The sequence below is a fragment of the Periplaneta americana genome, chromosome 8 (genome assembly GCF_040183065.1).
Source record: "Periplaneta americana isolate PAMFEO1 chromosome 8, P.americana_PAMFEO1_priV1, whole genome shotgun sequence".
NCBI lineage: Eukaryota > Metazoa > Arthropoda > Insecta > Blattodea > Blattidae > Periplaneta > Periplaneta americana.
The window spans coordinates 81,790,336-81,809,215 of record NC_091124.1 but is presented as its reverse complement, the minus strand read 5'-3'; the positions used below and the strand labels follow the sequence as shown (position 1 = coordinate 81,809,215).

The 18,880-nt window shown below is 37.7% G+C and overlaps 1 protein-coding gene across 1 annotated transcript in view; it reads left to right on the top strand.

Moving 5' to 3' along the window:
• Positions 1 to 4,234, top strand: part of LOC138704230 (uncharacterized) — a 538,384-nt gene extending 534,150 nt beyond the window's left edge. Inside the window, exons 3-4 of the mRNA XM_069832110.1 lie at positions 1,660 to 1,734; positions 4,009 to 4,234. Of these exons, the coding sequence (XP_069688211.1) occupies positions 1,660 to 1,734; positions 4,009 to 4,234 (301 nt within the window). The remainder of the gene's footprint in view (positions 1 to 1,659; positions 1,735 to 4,008) is intronic.
• The last annotated feature ends 14,646 nt before the right edge of the window (positions 4,235 to 18,880 follow it).

Sequence of the window (18,880 nt, the reverse complement as noted above, 5' to 3'; positions counted from 1 at the left end):
ATTTCTCGCGATAGTTGCTAGCCGCTTGGAGCGCTGTGTGTACTAGGAACAATAGACTGTGTCACTGCCATCGTGATCTAATACAGGCCGTAAGGCAGGCCATGTGACTAGCTTAACCCGATCACGAAGGGCGGCGTTTCAAGCATATAAATTAATTGGAATGCATAAAAAGTAACATATATTTCTCTAAAATTAGTGTAATTGCATTAATAAAATTTAAAACAATGATTAGGAGACACTTCAGACATAATTCCTTGCGAGTTAAGGTGTAATATTATTTTTGATGTGAAAATTACGTTGTTCGTATGTGTAATAGACCTACCTGCCTTTATTTCGATTAAATATTGCGAAATTATTGTACATTCATTTATGCACGATTCAATAATTTTCAGTTGAACCGCACGAATATTTAGATATGTTGAAATTATAGGTTATGTTTACTGTACCAATTGCCCCTTTCTGTCTAATTTTAGTGGTCTCCAATGCCCTGCCATTCATATGGAAATATTATAGGTTATGTTTACTATATCTTATATTCCTAAATTCGCAATTATACATTATAAGTAAGCATAATGTCATGTATGATACTCCGCACATTCAATTTGTCTGTATTTTAATACTACAATTGAGTATTGAATTATTGTATTTATCTACTACCTAAGATAGGAAGAAACAATCGTACATACACTAATTTCATAAGAGTGGTATGACAAATTTTCTGTCTTTATCAAGGAAGGTAGATGTGCTATATTAAAATCACAATATAAATTCTTTTTTATTAAACCTCAAAATAGCTTCCATTCTAAACTTAAAATGTTGATGCGAAAAGATTATGTTAGCATGTAAAATTCTCTTCACATTAAAATAACACAGATTTGTAATTATTTCTGCAACATATTATGCAACAAGAAGTAAAGGGAACTTTTGGACACATTACACAAAATAAAACTTAGCTATGATACGCAATAAATTTATAATATAATAATTCACTGAGCTCCATACACTGAAATAGAAAACCCGAAGGCATTGACTGTGCCGTGTTTCGCATTGTTGTGAAAAGTTGTGTAAACTGTGAAATGTTCGTTATCGGTTGTAATAACTGTAAATGGCTAAAATACAATAATTTGAGTAATAATATGGGACAAGGAGACGTTTGTTGTACTATAAATTCTAAGAAAAAGAGGTCAGAGTTATCCTTCCGAAAGATCCAGGAAGGTGAGTTTATAAAATATAATTTATACTTTATGAAAATAATATATAAACCGTATGTATTTCGTATTTCAATAGTGGAAGGAAGGTGTTAATTTTTCAAAAGAACACTATATCAAAAGTACAATACATTCTATCGTCTGCTAGGGAAAGAGTCTGTGATGAGGCGATAGTAGCGATCCTGGTGGCTAGCAACTACCTATGGATGCATATTTCAACTGTCTATGTTTGCATATTTAGTAAGTATTGAACTTCGCAACTGTATATGCTAAACTGTGGTAATATTATGTTCGGTTATACAATTAAGGTTCCCATTATGGAACCATTCAGATAATTCCCATGAACATTATTTTAAAGGTTTATTTGTTTATAGAAATAAAAAAGCATTCTGCGTGTAAGTGTTATTTGATCGTAAACTGTTTGAATAACAAACTTTCTTTGCTCTTTCAGAACGGTTGTGCACGCCGGCATGACAGTGTTGAAAGAAGGAGCCTTACAACATTACCGGGAGACTTTGAGAGAGATGTAAGTCTTATGGTTGCTACATTTTCAAGTTTATAATCATCAGAAATATATTTAATGACGGAGTATTTTTTCAGTGAGTTTATTCAAATGTAACTCTAGAATGCTAGGTAGGCATTGAGATTATGGAATACAGGAGGAGGTCACGACCTGGAAGTAAAATAATGTAGTGAAACGTTTGCAGAAGTGTAACATTTGAAGAGTGCATTTGAATAGATTGTACGTAATTTTTAACACACACTTAGACTTTCTGAATCTGTCCCATCGTTATACCTTTTTACTCTGCTTCAGCTACATTTCGCAGCTATACTGTATTACTTTGTTATTCATACAAAGCTAAATCTATTATATAACATAAATTTTAAATAAGTTATTGCAAATATTAAAATATATTTTAGCTGTTTGAATATAGAGATAAAACATGTATAAATATCTAAAACAAAAAGCACTTCAAAACTAAAACATTTTATATGGTGGAGGATCGGTAGAATAGAGAAAAATTCTCTCCGGTACCAGGACTCGAACCCGGGTTTCCAGCTTTACGTTCTGGCTCCTTATCCAATAAGCCATACCTGATTCAAGTTCCGATGCTATATTTGGAACACGCCGAGAGCAAGCACCAACAACATAAATCATTACTACTAATATTAACTAGGCCTACTGTATAGTCTAATAATAATAATAATAATAATAATAATAATAATAATAATAATAATAATAATAATAATAATATAACAATTTATTTTTCGTACAACATCAGTTATAGTCTTGTGTTAATTCTTATTTAATTCCAATGAAGTTCGGGGGTACAAATATATTTTGGGGGTACTCTAGCAAAAGAGATTGAATATCTCTGGTTTACACGACACCAATTCGACGGTTATTATGATTAGTAGAGAAATGGAAGCATGCTTGTAAAGGAAACGGCAATACCCTGCGAAAATCTACTACCGAACGGAGTCGTTTCCATCACAAATTTCACTTGGATTCTAACGCGGTTTGTTAGCGTGCGCCCTAGTCCGTAACGTTAATCACTCGATTAGATCCATTGATAAATGCAACTACAGTAGAGAAATGGAAGCATGCTTGTAAAGGAAACGGTAATACTCTGCGAAAATCTACTACCGAACGGAGTCGTTTCCTTCACAAATTTCACTTGGATTCTAACGCGGTTTGATAGCGTGCGCCCTAGTCCGTAACGTTAATCACTCGATTAGGTCCATTGATAAATGCAACTACAGTAGAGAAATGGAAGCATGCTTGTAAAGGAAACGGTAATACCCCGCGAAAATCTACTACCGAACGGAGTCGTTTCCTTCACAAATTTCACTTGGATTCTAACGCGGTTTGTTAGCGTGCGCCCTAGTCCGTAACGTTAATCGCTCGATTAGATCCATTGATGAATGCAACTACAGGAGAACCCCGTTCATCCGAAACAATGGGGGCGGAGGATGTTTCGGATGATAAATTTTTTTAATAAACCGTAAGTGCCAGAAATTACAGTAATTTCTGAAGGGAAAAAATTGTGATTAAAAAAATCTCTGTTGTTATCCACGCACTCTAAAAACTTATTTAATACACATTATAGTAACAGTATTTACTTAGAGGAATCAGATATTTTGGTTTGAGTTTTATTTTCGCAAAGTTTCTTTGCTGTTATGTCCTTCCACTGCTTTATTATAAGACATCTGCTGGTGATATCGCCTCACTTTCCGTCATAAAAAGTAATATGGCGGTCTGTATCGTAGGATTTCACCATTTTTTTCTTCTCCTCCCAGTCTCAACTGTAATCGCTACAGTTTTCTGTTCACTTGACATTTCAATAAAAAAAAGTCTCTTACGTTGTAATTGTTCGCGCAAAGCATACGTCTACAGGTGCACACTACTATAATAATAATAATAATAATAATAATAATAATAATAATAATAATAATAATAATAATAATAATAATAATAATTGTTAATTGCCGAAAAGTATAATACAAATAAATTGGAATCTACAAAATTCTAGCATTTCCCTGAAAAAAGTGTGTTCTCGTGCTCAGGGTAGGATTGGATGCAAATACATTTACTATCACAATCAAATATCATCTAAAAATTAATAATCACTCATAACAAATTGCTTACGCACATTTTTAAATGTCAAACTGTTGGAGGTAAATTGATGTATTATATTCGAGTGTAGGCTTTCACCGCCGGCGTCAATAGGAGCAAAATTTTCCGGGCTATCAGGCCGTGGTGCGTTGGGTGTGTGACCAAACGTTTCGTTCACTGCAGCGAGATGCACTGCCCTCTGTACCCCCGAGATGTTGACCTCCCCGATGAACCAACATACCACCCACTCATTAAAAGACAAGCCCCACTCTCCCCAACTAAACCCAGCAAAATGCCTCCTCCACCACCAGAACTAACACATGACAACTTCCCAGCTTACACTAACCAACAACCACACCGCACCAAACCTCTCCCACAACCAGCAACACTACATCATACGCGAAAGTAGCTTCCCCCACCAATGAAACCCCAACTATTCCTTCACCCCAACAAATCCGGGACTACATTGACAAAAGAATAGCGGCCCACATTGACAGACTGGAAAAATATGTGGAAGAGAAGATAAGCCAGGCCATCAACAGTATCACCTCTTTCATCACTGCCACCACAATCAACACAACGCCCCCGTCACGATTTGACGCCACGACAGCAACAATAAACGCCACAGCCAAGAAAACGATCAACAGAAAAGTCAATGTTACGCCCTATGGCAACAACATTGACATAATCATAACACCCATACTACAGAAAATGCAGACTGTAATTGGGACCGCTATAAACACAGCCTTAGCGGAGGGTTTCAATACTATCCAATGTCCCCCATCCCACCCCGACGATCCCTCACAACATCCTCCTCCCTCCCTAACCTAAATATTCAATATGGGGTCTATCCGATTAAGACACGACATGACCATTATTCACTGCAATATCAGGCACCTGTACAACAACCGCACAGAACTCTATGACTTAATACAAGAAATGGAACCCGACGTTGTAAGTTTAAACGAAACTTGCCTGAAACCAACGGACAAATTCAACATAAAAGGTTATACAATCTACAGATACGATCGACCACCCACCCGCATACCACGAGGAGGAGCCATGTTAATGACTAAACAAGACTTACACGTGAGACAAATCGCACTACCACCGTACCTCGACGACAATGAATGCGTCATAATCCGAATAGACGACGGAAATACCAATGTGCATGTGGCTTCACTGTACTCCCCTCCAACAAGCCGCCTCCCCATACTCCTACTGCAATATCTGAACACTCTCCCAAACATAGTTATAACAACAGACATCAATGCTCACCATGAACTCCTCCATGACAACCGCAGAAACCCCAAGGGCACACAATTAGCCACCCTACTTCCAAACCTATCCTACATCCAAATACCACTACCAGCCCCCACAAGAACACCCTACCTCAATCAAAACTTCACCACACCTGATAAAATATTCACTTCCCACCGCCTACAACACCGTATAACTGACATCAAAGTTCTTGCCCCACTCAATATAGACCATTCACCAATCGTCTTCAAACTGGCCACCACCACCTACCGCCCAACTCCTGACAAGGAGACCATACTTACGAGAGATTTTCGCAACGCAGACTGGATCCAATTCAAGACGCACATTACACTGACACTACCCGACATCGACATATCAAAACCAGAAGACATAGACCACGCCGACGAAACGTTCGTACAGGTGCTTGAAGCTGCAATGAATATATCCATACCGACAAGAAAACGCACCACGGATACACGCAGGCGACTACCACCAAACATAATCAAACTAATAAAGACAAAGAGAGCAGCGCACAGACTATTCACACGGACACACGCAGACGAAGACAGACGACTGTACCGTTCCCTTCAACAGGATGTACGAGATACCATACAACGTTTTGAGGCGCACAGATGGAAAAGATTTATAGACAGACTTGACCACAATAGAACTCACAATCCCAATCTTTTCTGGGACGTGATCAAACGGATACGAGGAAAACACGCAAACTCAAACCACCCACTACGCGACGGACAACACATAGTATACGACACGCCTGGTAAACTAGATCTTCTCAGCCGCACACTAGAAAATATACACACCACGCCAAATCACCCATCTTTCGACCCCCAACATCTAGCATACATTACACATCACATCACACAGAATCCTGATCTCTACGAGCCGCTTCCAGCGCCACTTCCTCGATCGACCGACGATCCACTCATTGACAACATCACTCCGCTAGACATATCATTGGAACTAAGATACATAAAAAACTCTTCCCCCGGACCAGACCAAATCACTTACAACATACTACGCCAACTGCCTCCCAAAGCACTAAATTATCTTGCAGAACTTTACACAGGATCACTCAGACTAGGACACACACCAAAGCGCTGGAAACACTCTCACATACTTCTCTTTCCTAAACCAGGCAAAGACGCGTCTGACCCACAAAACTACCGACCGATCAGTTTGACATCAACATTAGCCAAATTAATGGAGAAAGTTCTCGTGTCACGATTACACGTCTATATGCGCAACCGCAATCTACTCCCGACCACTCAAGCCGGATTCCGACCGGGAGCGCAGCTACACGACCAGCTGATACGAGTGCTCACTCCCATTGAAGAGGCTTATACACGCAGACACTACAGCATCCTTATTGCCTTAGACGCCAAGAGAGCCTTTGACACCGTTTGGATAGACGCCCTAAAATATAAACTCACATCCTTAAACCTGCCACACGAAATCACACGTTGGCTCTCCAGCTTCATATCGAACCGAACAGGACAGGTGAGACTCGGAAGGAACGAACTTTCTCGGACCTTCCGAATAGAAGCTGGGGTCCCCCAAGGCAGTGTCATATCTCCCACTCTGTATAACATCTATGTGGCAGATATTCCCCTACCTAATAATCCGCTAGTAGGACTGGCACAATATGCAGACGACGTCGCATATTGGGCAACACACCCCCGACTCCCCTCCGCTAGGAAGTTACTAAACGCAACACTCAGGCAGTATCTAAATTGGACCAACACGTGGCGGATCACAGTCAACACAGACAAAACACAGATATGCGTCTTCCGCCCAAAACTCCGGACTCGGGTCCTCCAGAACAACCCAATCACAATAGCCAACACTCAACTTCCACTCCAGCGGAATCTCACACATCTAGGAATACCCCTCACCTCCAAACTCTCCTGGACCGAAGTAGCTAAAGAAACCTGGAGGAAATATAATGCAGCCACCAGAGCAATAAGCTACCTAAGTGGCATCAATCGACCCGGTTGTATAACCGAAACACTCCTCCACCTATACAAAGCATTGGTTAGATCCCTATGCATATATCCCTCCATTTTCCTCGCACAAGCCCCTCCAACGACCCAATTGAAATTTGAAGCACGCGAAAGAAGAATTCTCCGCCAAATCTTCCACCTGCACAGACGCACCAGAAATAACACAGTTTACACTACCACAAAAACAAAGCCACTCTTCACACACCTAAACAACATAAACAGGAAATACACACATTCGGGAGTAAATCGCGTATATACACAACACATCCTCGCAAATCCCCCGAACACAAACAACAGAACAACACTGGAGAAACTCCTCTACAACTACCACCAGCCCCCACCACCAAACTAAAACACACAAACAAAACCACAAACACGTGTTGGAAATTTGAAAACTGTCTGAGAGAACACACGACAGCAACAGAGAGGCAGATGAATAAAATAACACCACACCATGAAAGTCTCCATAACGATTCAGACGCTTCTGCCACCGGAAGGGGAAACTCAAAATATATGTATGTATGCACAGTGTTCTGCCCAAGAGCAGGTCTTTAACTGCAAACCCAGCATTTCCCTTTCTTGCTTTCCTCTTAATCTCCCCATATAATACTTTAATGCTGTCTATGAACTGATATCTTTTACCCCGAACTCTTGTCCCGTTCACCATTCCTTAAGCATTCCAAATTAACAAATTAGGCCTACACCAAAATAATTAAAACAAAAAAAAAATAAAGTAAAAAATAAAATAAAATAAAATAAATAAAAAGCCAATCACCGCACTCACACACCTACTGGCACTTAAGCCAGAGATAGTGTATAAGTATGTAAATATATATTTATTGTTATTTATGTACAATGGCTGGAGAGGGCATCCTGCGCGTATAAGACCCTAAAACGGCCTCTGGCTCAAAGCCAGAAAAGTCAATAAACATCACATCATCAGTGGTGTAGAATAGGCCTACGTTTGGTCACACAACCAATGGATCACGGCCTGATAGCCCGGAAAACTTTTCTCCTGGATCTGAGTCTTCATTTTATTAATTTGTTATCAATTCTAGGGCCGATATTAGTACTATGGTTGAAAGCAGTGCTCGTTAAACACTTGAGTTTAAACAAACGTATTATATCCAAGCCTTTGTCTTTATGTTTTTGGATATATGATCTGAAATATGTGTGGTTTTTATGTATAAGATTTTATAATGCATTGATATAAATTTGATGTATTTTCAAGACTTTAAATTCTAAAAACAATTTTCCGGTAGGATAGTCAATAGGCTTTTTTTAAATACATATTTTAATTATTCTTCTTTGTAATAAGTCTAGTTGATTAAGGTTAGTTTTACTATTCCATATTAGGTTATTGACTGAGATAAGGCTAAGTAAACTGCACGCAGTACATACATTGATAAGTAATTTCATAACTGAAGAAAGTGATATAGGCTATAATTCTACGTAATTTATTACAAAGACAGTTGATTTGTTTGTTCCATTTCTGATGTTTATGAATAATTATTCTTAAATATTTAAGGTCTGAAAATTCATTATAATTGGACAATTACAGTAAATTGCGGAACAACCAATATTATGTAATTTAATGTTATGGGGAGAATGAGATAAGTTATAAAATTTACTACTTAATGAAAAAGTAATAACTGTAGTTTTAGCAGTGTAAAGAGAAAGAATATGAAGAGTCCACTGCAATAATGATGGATGTCACTTTCTTGTCGAAAATGAACCAAGACTGTCAATGCATAGCTTAAGACATGTAGAATGTACAGCTGTCAAAAAAAAAGTGGCCGCACTCGTGAACAGCGAATATTTTCAAAGTCCACTTCGGGTCGCGGCGATGTTACACGATGCATGTGCTTGTACAAGCAGTTCCCGAACTATGAAAGTGTTCCATGTCTGCGCCTCGTAGGCCAGCGGTAGAGTGTTTGTTTAATGATTCAAAGGTTGTGAGTTCGGGCCTTGTTCAAGTTTTCATTTTATTTTTTAATCGTCCTTTAGCGATATAAATGCTATTCGAATTATCATTTATATTCAGTTATCGTTCTTTATGGATATCACGTTATTTATATTTTGTTATCGTTCTTTAGAGATATGAATAAAATTCAAGTCATCATTTGTATTCTGTTATCGTTTTATAACGATATGAATAACAATTATTATTACTGTATCTCCAATGGTGGTTAGTCCTATTTTACATATGTATGTTAGGGCTATAGTTTCATACACAAAAAAGATAAGCATAAAGAGAAATAGGAAAGAAAATTAAATTAGCTTACGCGATGTAAACAAAACATAAACAATCCGTAAATTAGGCATTGCGATTGCAAAATAAATATCAGGTATCAATTTGAAACATACAAAAACATTAACAACACACATACGTAACACTTCTATAACACAAATACGCAGCTTTCCGTACCATAAATCATAAATTAATACACAATAGTCACACAAACACAATCAAACTATAATTACGACATTGCGACGACATCAAGAATCACATAACTGACTCACATACATAACAAATCAAGCATCCGTTACAACACATACACTTCAACATAGTAACCACACTTTTAAAAGTTACAAATTTGGCTCCAAGAAGAATAAATAGGACACTGTTACTAATTACTATTCTTCTACAATTTCTTAAATACATCTGTAATAAGTGTGTGAAATTCCGATATGAATAATATTCATTTTTTTATATTGTTATCGTTCTTTAGCGATATAGATAATATTCAAGTTATCATTTATATTCTGTTTTCCTTCATTAGCATTATAAAATAATATTCAAGTTATTTATATTGTTATTGTTCTTTCGCAATATAAATAATCTGTATTTTATGTAAGTAATTATTATAACACAAATAACCATCTTCCTTTGTAAAATAGGTTATTTTATTTAGATAATTAAATAAGTATTATATAATATCTTATATTAATTAAACAAACCGATATTTATCATTTATATTCTGTTATCGTTCTTTAGTGATACTGTATAAATAATATTCAAGTTATTTATATTGTAATCGTTCTTTAGCGATATAAATAACATAAATTTAATATTAGGTTTGGAAAAATCCAGTTGCATAATACTGGTATTAGTTTTCTTTTTGTATTATTACATTATACTATCTTGAACCACAATAAAATGAAAAGGAGTAACGAGGAATTGAACCTGAGACGTTGACATCTAAATTTCGACGTTCGTCCGCTGAGCTACGAGGGCAAAAGTGTGGAAACATTTTCGGAAAAATTGGCCAAGTCACACTCTAAGATTTTCTGATGATTCGTAGAAGCTAGTCCAGGATGCGGGGGGCAAAGGCTAATTGAGATTTCCCGGTCTCTGATCGGGTCAAACATCCTGATAGAATTAATATTTAACCCTTGCCGTGACTTTCGGTGAAGTCCGGAGGGCCCAATTAGTCAAATCCACTCTCCTCATCTCCACGCTTGGGTCCCCTGAAATTTAATAAGATGCGAAAGAGATAGTGGTGTGCGGAAAGCAACGGGATGTTACCGCATTTAGGCCTATCCATCCCAAGAAAAACTGCAAACATGAACAAAGGAAGCTTTTAATAGAAGAAGAAGAAGAAGGATATTCTGCGGACCTCTGGAAAAAGAACTAAGGAAGAGACTAGTGAAGTGCTTTGTGTGGAGTGTGGCATTGTATGGGGAAGGAACATGGACATTACGACGAAATGAAGAGAAACGAATTGAAGCATTTGAAATGTGGATGTGGTGAAGAACGGTGCGTGTGAAGTGGACAGACAGAATAAGAAATAAAATTGTGTTTGAAAAAGTGAGTGAAGAAAGAATGATGCTGAAACTGATTAGAAAGAGAAAAAGGAATTTGTTGGGTCTCTGGTTGAAAAGAATAATAGACGACATTAGGATATGTGGATCATGTGCGGAGACTAAGAGGAAGGCAGAAAATAGGAAAGATTGGAGATTGCTGTGTTTGCAATGAAAGACCTGCCCATGGACAGAACACTTATTTATGTAGGTATGTTCAGAATGCCTGGAATATCGTGTCTAAGAACAGTCGCTATTTGCAAAGACTAGTCGATTCCATGCCCACTCGACTGCAAGATGATCGAGATAAGAGGAAGATAGACTAAATATTGAATTGTGGCTTTTTGTTTTGTTTTTTGAACGCTTAATTGTTTGAATGTTTTAAGGCCGACGCCAGTAAATTTGTTTTGTTTATGCCACGAAAGATATTTTTATTGAGAATAAAATCTTTTTTCTTCCCATTTGCAGCCACAATATCATAATGATAAAGTCATGGCATAATATATTAATGAACCTGATTTTAATTACTAAAATAATGGTAAAAGAGAAAGGAGCCATTATGTATAGTTTGTCTCTCTCAAAAACATAACAAAAAAGAACATAAAAAGCACGAGGTTGTAGTCGAACGCAGGACCTCATGAATCAGAGACCTGAACGCTACCATTACGCTATCGAATCACAGAGAGAATACTTCAATTATAACTGTAGATATCAGGCAACGTGGTCCAACAACACTTAACATCGCCTGTCTCCGAATTATAGCGAAGAGACCCGAAGGGAACTTTGTTTCAGGAGAGCGGCCACTTTTTTCTTTTGACAGCTGTACATAGAGAGTTATATGGCATTATCACTGATAGCCATTGTCCAGTAATGATCGGAAAATCACAGTTAAGCTTTGAGCGCTAAGCATTTCAAACTTTCAATTGCTTCTCCTGCAAAATGTATTCCAAATGACATCCATCATTCTTGCAGTGGATTCTTCATATTCGAATCAAACCATGCTTTTATTAATTCTGCTATTATGTTTCCAACTGTAGGTCAAGAATCCGCACTATTTTACCTCTGGACAAGCCTTAACTTCCTCGCACCATCCCCCTCCCTTAAACAGCTTTGATACTTGCCAAATGTCAGATTTTAAGGGATGCCGCATTTTTTGCTAAATACATTTTAATACGTTATGAAGCCCTCGATTTTTACGACTATGTTATTTAAAATTGATTGTAGGCAAACTTAAGAAAATACATGTACAGATTAAAAAATAATGAAACTTAAACTCACAGTAAACCGTTTATGGCAAAGGAATGGAAGCATAGCTCAGTCTTTCCTCGCATGACTTGAGTCAAGTTATCTTATATTAGGTCATATACCGTTTCGATATCACTCATAGATTGTTCTGAGCAATAGGTCACGGGAAAAGTCGTCGCTTCGGTAAGAAGAGAATATAGTGATCTTGTGTTCTTCAGTCGGAATCTGATACTAGCCCAGATTGTTTGATGAAAATTTTCTTTCCCGTTGTAATAATTCCTACACCTGTCGCATCCACAGTTATAATTTTAAATACTTTGGAGTATTAATTAAGACACCCCCATGATCAAACATGGAACACAGAATATTTTGAACTATTTTCACCATCTTCACAGTGTATATCCGAAATTTCGCTCCTTTTTCAATTACACAGTTCTTTTCTTTATGGAGGTCTTTTGAGACGTAGTACCAGAGTTTGAATCATCCTTTGTAAGAGTTTTCTGAGACGAAGGTCCAGGATTTGAATTTTGCTCTTCATTTCTTCCCTCATAAATTTCCGCACATGGCTGACAAATGGAAGACATTGTTTCAGTCGATCAGACCGATAGAAACTGAGACATTTGTCTTTCGGTTCGGTTAGAACGTTAGATACTTGTCAACATCGCATTTCCTCTCAATCAGGGTCTGGTCGCTATTGTTCCTTTATCGGTCTGAGGGTCAGTCCTTTTAAATAAATTGTTGGAGAAGAGAGGCTTCTTTGCCATTTCCTGGAAAACAGACCATCAAAGCTTATCTCGAAATATACCTCACTGATCTATGTTCATTCTGAGGCTACTAATCCTATACAATTGAAGCAAGTGCAGGCCGTTCTACGGGTTGACAATAGCGCCTCTAAGGTATTGTCAGATATCCATCACTAGAGACCACAGACTTTCGTATTAGCGATAAAAGCGGCAGATCGTTGATTAAAAAGAAAGTTGGTTTTCTTTGCGAATACGTCTGTAACAATAGCGAAAAAAGCAACTTTTTATCGCGAATTTTCGCGTTATGTGTTTTAGAGCGAAATAAATTATTTCGGTGAAAAATGTGAAATTTATTACAAATTTGCATTTCATTACTTTTTTAACATTTGATAAAGACCAGGATGAGGACTATGACTTGGATTGTGATAATTATCACAACATGGACTATGGTGCTTGTCGTAATTCTTGTCGTGGTGTATGTTTTGGTCCTTATCGTGATCCTTGTCGTAATCAATATCATGATTCTTGTTGTCTTTGTCGTGGTCCTTATAATGACCCCTATTTTATTTTTTACCTATTTTAATTTCAAAAGAGTAATCTTTTCTGCCGGTACAATAAAACAGTTAATAAATATTTTAATAATAATAATAATAATAATAATAATAATAATAATAATAATAATAATAGAATAAATGCGCACAAGTCGTGCATAAGGTAGTTAAGCTACATAAGATACAGATTGAACTTAGCACTCTGTTGCTCACATTGTTTGTGCTCAATGTTCTGCCGAGGATTTCCCTCTAACTATTCACCTTGTTCATTATTCACAGAATTCTACCAGGGATTTCATTCGTTTCTTGCACTTGGTTACGTGGTACCGATTACACGGGTGCTCGCACAGTTCACACACACAGTTGTTCCCGGGTTCGTGGAAGCACTTGGTCTTGCATATTTTGTGGTGGTATCCACGCACCGCTATTGAGTTCACTAGGTGTCGGAGATCTTGATTTGCGTCGGTCCAGGATCTGTTTGTCATGGCTTCTGTTTTATAAAAATCCAACCATATGTCCCTTCTCTTTTTCTCCCTTTCGTGTAGAATAGAACATTTTGAACACCTGTGGTATGGTAGCGTGTCTGCCTCCAGACTAGCCGGACCGAGTTCGATCCCCGGCGGGGTCAGATATTTTCATGTAAAATTTCTATCTCGGAAGTAGGAGAGATGGTTGTGTACAACTTCTTATCATTAGATTGTGCACCAATATGCCTGGGTTAAATCCCAAATCTCTTCGCAGTGCTTATGAAGAGAAGGCATGTCACTATTGATAGTGAATCGTCCGTTGAACGAGGACGGTAAGTCTGGCGGTTCCCTTGGTTCTTCTAGACAGGAATAGGCTACGTGCCGGCACCGGGTTACCCCTTCTCCCTTTCTCATATTCATCATCATAACTCATTCCATACACTACACTTACACGAACACTTACACATACACTCACCCTAGTACAGACCTAACTCTCGACAGATATACATCATGCCGTCGAAGTGGTGTGCAACTAGAAAATGGGTCTCAGTTCTGTCACCTATACGAAATGTGCGGAACCCGAATCTTGTAAAGTGAAATGGGTAGGTATTGAAGTCATACATATACATACGTAAGTGTTCTCCCCCATTGGCATTGGCTGCAAATCCAGCATTCTCCAATCTTTCCTATTTTCTACCTTCCATTATTCTCCGCATATGAACCGTATATCTTAATGTCTTCTATCATCTGATATCTTTTTCTGCCCCGAACTCTTCTCCCGTTCACCATTCCTTCCAGTACATCCTTCAGTAGGCATTTTCTTCTCAGTCAATGACCCAACCAAATTCCTTTTTCTCTTTTTGATAAGTTTCAGCATCATTCTTTCTTCATCCACTCTTTCCAACACAACTTCATTTCTTATTCTGTCTGTCCACTTCACACGCTCCATTCTTCTCCATATCCACATTTCAAATGCTTCTATTCGTTTCTCTTCACTTTGTCGTAATGTCAATGTTTCTCCATATACAAAGTCACACTGCACACAAAGCACTTCACTAGTCTCTTCCTTAGTTCTTTTTTCAGACGTTCGCAGAAGTTTCTCCTTTTTCTATTACAAGTTTCCTTTGCCATTGCTATCCTACTTTTGACTTGCTGGCTGCAGCTCATGTTACTGCTTATGTACATCCCAAGTATTTGAAGCTGTTCACTTTCTCTAATGCCTCATTTAGAATTCGCAAGTTTACATTATTAATTTTTCTTGTGACATGCATGGTCTTCGTCTCGTTTGCATTTATCTTCATTCCATACTGCTCACAGCTGTCATTTAGCTCCAGTAGCATATCCCTTAGTATCGTCTCCTCTTCTGCTAACAACGCCATATCATCAGCAAATCTTATGCATTTATTCTTCTTCCTCCTACTTTTACCCCTTCCACATTCTGAAAACAGTACTTCATCAAATCCTCCCGGTAGATGTTGAACAGGATAGATGATAAAGGGTATCCTTGTTATATTTCTCTCCCTATTTCACTTCCTTCAGACATTTCTTCTCCTAACTTATCCTGAATTTCACTCGTTTCATATATACGTTACTTAACAGTCTCCTGTCTTTCTAATCCACACTTATTTTCTTCAGGATGTCCATCAGTTTGTTCTAATCCACTCTGTCAAACGCCTTTTCTATGTCAACAAATACTATATACACTTTTTTATTTTTCTCTAGATATCTTTCGCCGATTGTTCGTAGTAGTCCATTTTCATCCCTTGTACCTTTTCCTTTTCTGAAGCCAAACCACTGTTCTTTCCACTGTTTTTCCATCTTACTCGTAGAATATAAGTGTCGATTCAATATTCGCAGGAGAATCTTCGCCGAATGCGATATCAGGCTGATAGTCCTGAACTCTTTACATTTATTGGCATTTTTTTTTCTGTATTGGCAGCAACACCGTTTCCGTAAAATCTTCAGGCCATTCGCCTTTCTTATATATTTCGTTGTATAATGATAGAATTTCCTTCTCTTCATCCAAGCTTTTCACTAGTTCAATGGGGACTTCCTGTTGCTTTCCCATTCGTCATTTCCCGAAGCGCTAGTTCAACTTCTCTTAAAATATAAAATCCTTTTTCGTCTTCTGATACGGTTGCTTCGTCTTCTATGGCTAACTTATCAGGACGATTTCCTGTCTCATATAACTCTTCTACATATTTCGTCCATGTGTTCAGTATTCCTTGTTTGTCTGTTATTTCATGTTTTTCTACTTCGTTTTCTATCAACAATATGGATTTCCTATTCTTATTTGTGAATCCGAACACTTAAGTTCGCCGTACATTAAATATCATCATTTTCTCTCTAGATCCTCTACTTCTTTACATTTCTCTTTCATCCAGTCTTCCTTGACCTTATCAGTTTCTCTTCTTAGTTCGCCGTTTAGTGTCCTGTAGTTTCTTCTACCTTCTTCCGTATTGATGTTTTTCCATTTTCTTCTTTCATCCATCTTCTCCAACATTTTCCCTGTGACCCAAGGTTTCTTTGTTCTCACTACTTCTCTATATCGTATAGCTACATAAATATTTTTAATACGTCCTAATGTTGTTCTTGTTATTTGTGTCTCCATCACACTTATCACCTACCAAAGAATGACGTGCCAATTCATGAGAATGCTTAAATGATGTTGTTTAAATATATGGGATGTAGTTTAGTGTCACTCGGTATTTACTATATGTAGGCTACGTACAGCGAGAAACCAGACATAAGGATTATTTATTTACGTAAAGATTAATTTTTGGTCCTACAGAATATATCTGTCATGGTAACAGACCCGGTGCTGTGGATTGAACTTCGGCGTAGCTCAGTAGTTAGAGCACTTGGTACATAGAACCAAGGACCCTGGTTCGATCCCCGGCGCCGGAGCGAATTTTCTCCCCTAATAATCACTGTTACCATAACATATATATTCTGTAGCACAAAAAATAATCTTTACGTAGACTCTTCACCCAACAGTGCATATTACTGTGGAATCCCGGCTACCATGTCACTCAATTGAGTGCGCTCAGGTATAATGACAGTTGACTTTATATAATATGTCAACATATATGTCGAACTTGTAGTCAGGCCACAAAAGGAAAAACACTAGACGAGTGGGATTCGATCCGGTGCTTTGGATTGAATTTCAGCATAGCTCAGTGTTTAGAGCACTTGGTACGTAGAACCAAGGAGCCGGGTTCGATCCTCGGCGCTGGAGCGAATTTTTTCCTCTAATAATCATCATAAGAATTATTCCTGTCACAGACGTAATACTCACTTCAAATAGGCTGTACTGTTACATTTTTCTACACGTGACGATATTGGTGAATACGCTTCCTTCCTGACACTTCACAAAATGTGGTAAGGAAAATTCCGCGTTATTATAATATAAAATTAAGAATCTGGCCACCTGCCGGATGTAAAGTCCACATAGAGCCATTGGACATCAATATTGTATTCTAACCGGAAAATGAAACTTCATCACTGTCATAACGCTTGCTTTAGCTAAACTCACAAAGCGGGTAATAATGAACTCTTTTGAAGTTAACAAGTGACATGATTACATACGCCTCTATGAAGGGCGTGTGATGCAACACTGGTTACAATGGCATAATATAGTGTTATCTTATCCTCCCGTGTTTTTACTTCGCCTATGGAAATTTCTTGGTATGTTGCCGATCTTATCAAAATTTGGACGGTGAACAAAGCTGTAAATTGTATAGTCATTCAAATCTCGTTGAAGTCTAGGTCAACTGACAAAGTTAAAGGATTCTTGCCATAAAGAGAAACCGGAGGTTCGTGTTCGGCGCATTTCATTATTCTTGTAGTAGGCAGAGTGTCTGTGACACAGGTTTTCTTCCAGTAATGTTTTTAATCGAACTTTTAAGACGATCCCCATATTTCAGTTACTAATCTTCTTCTTGTTGTAAACTCCCGATCGAAGCGCTTTTTTTTGTGAATAATATATTTATTCAAAGGAATATTTAAATTTAGATAAATTGATAATACTGAGTAGTCATAAAATTATTCTGATGTAGGCCTAAAAAACAACAGAATTTATACATATTTAACAGTTTTTGAGACGAGAAGTGTTGCGTATTATGCATATAAGAAGTTATATTTTCGTTTTGGTATAATATGAAGAAATTTGTAGCATCGTGGTATAAGGCATTATGCCTAGGACTCGCGTTACGGAATAGGATCTGTCTGAGTCCTTGAAATGTTGATCAGTGTATGAAAGCGGTATCCATGCAGCATCGTGAATATTTTGGGGAGCTACAATAGGTAGCGAAATCCAGCTAGAACGACTTGGAGGATCATATTGCTAAGCGCTAACCACACGCTACTTCCATTCTGATTGAATGATCGTTCACCTCTGTTAGGTTTTTGGACGTAAGGCCAGCAGCCAGCTGGTCCTTCACGGGCCGTCGCGTCTCGGATTATTATTATTATTATTATTATTATTATTATTATTATTATTATTATTATTATTGTTAATATTTATGAAGAAATTTACAAGTAGGGTAAATAATTGAACTGTCGGGAAGAGGACTGAAGTGTATTTTTCTCCACATTTATTAATTTTGGAATTTCATTAAAATGCCAAAAAATATTATAACTTTTAGAAAGTCTCTGCCTAATGTGACGAGCAGGCAGCACATTTCTGTTCCCAAACGTACAGCGGATCGAGTAGTTTCTTCTGGTATATCTATTACGTCATGTCGTTGCATAACGTGGCTCGTTAGCCATGGATGAATAAGCAGGGTAGTATTGTGAGCAAGTACGCATAGACTATGAATCATAGTACAATACAGGCGCTCCATCGTCAATAATATGTAAAAACACCAAGTTACGACTACATTGTGATCTGATTCTAATACTGAGTAAGTTGCATTTTCATTCAGACTTTTATATTAATATTATTTTAATTTATCTATCTATGT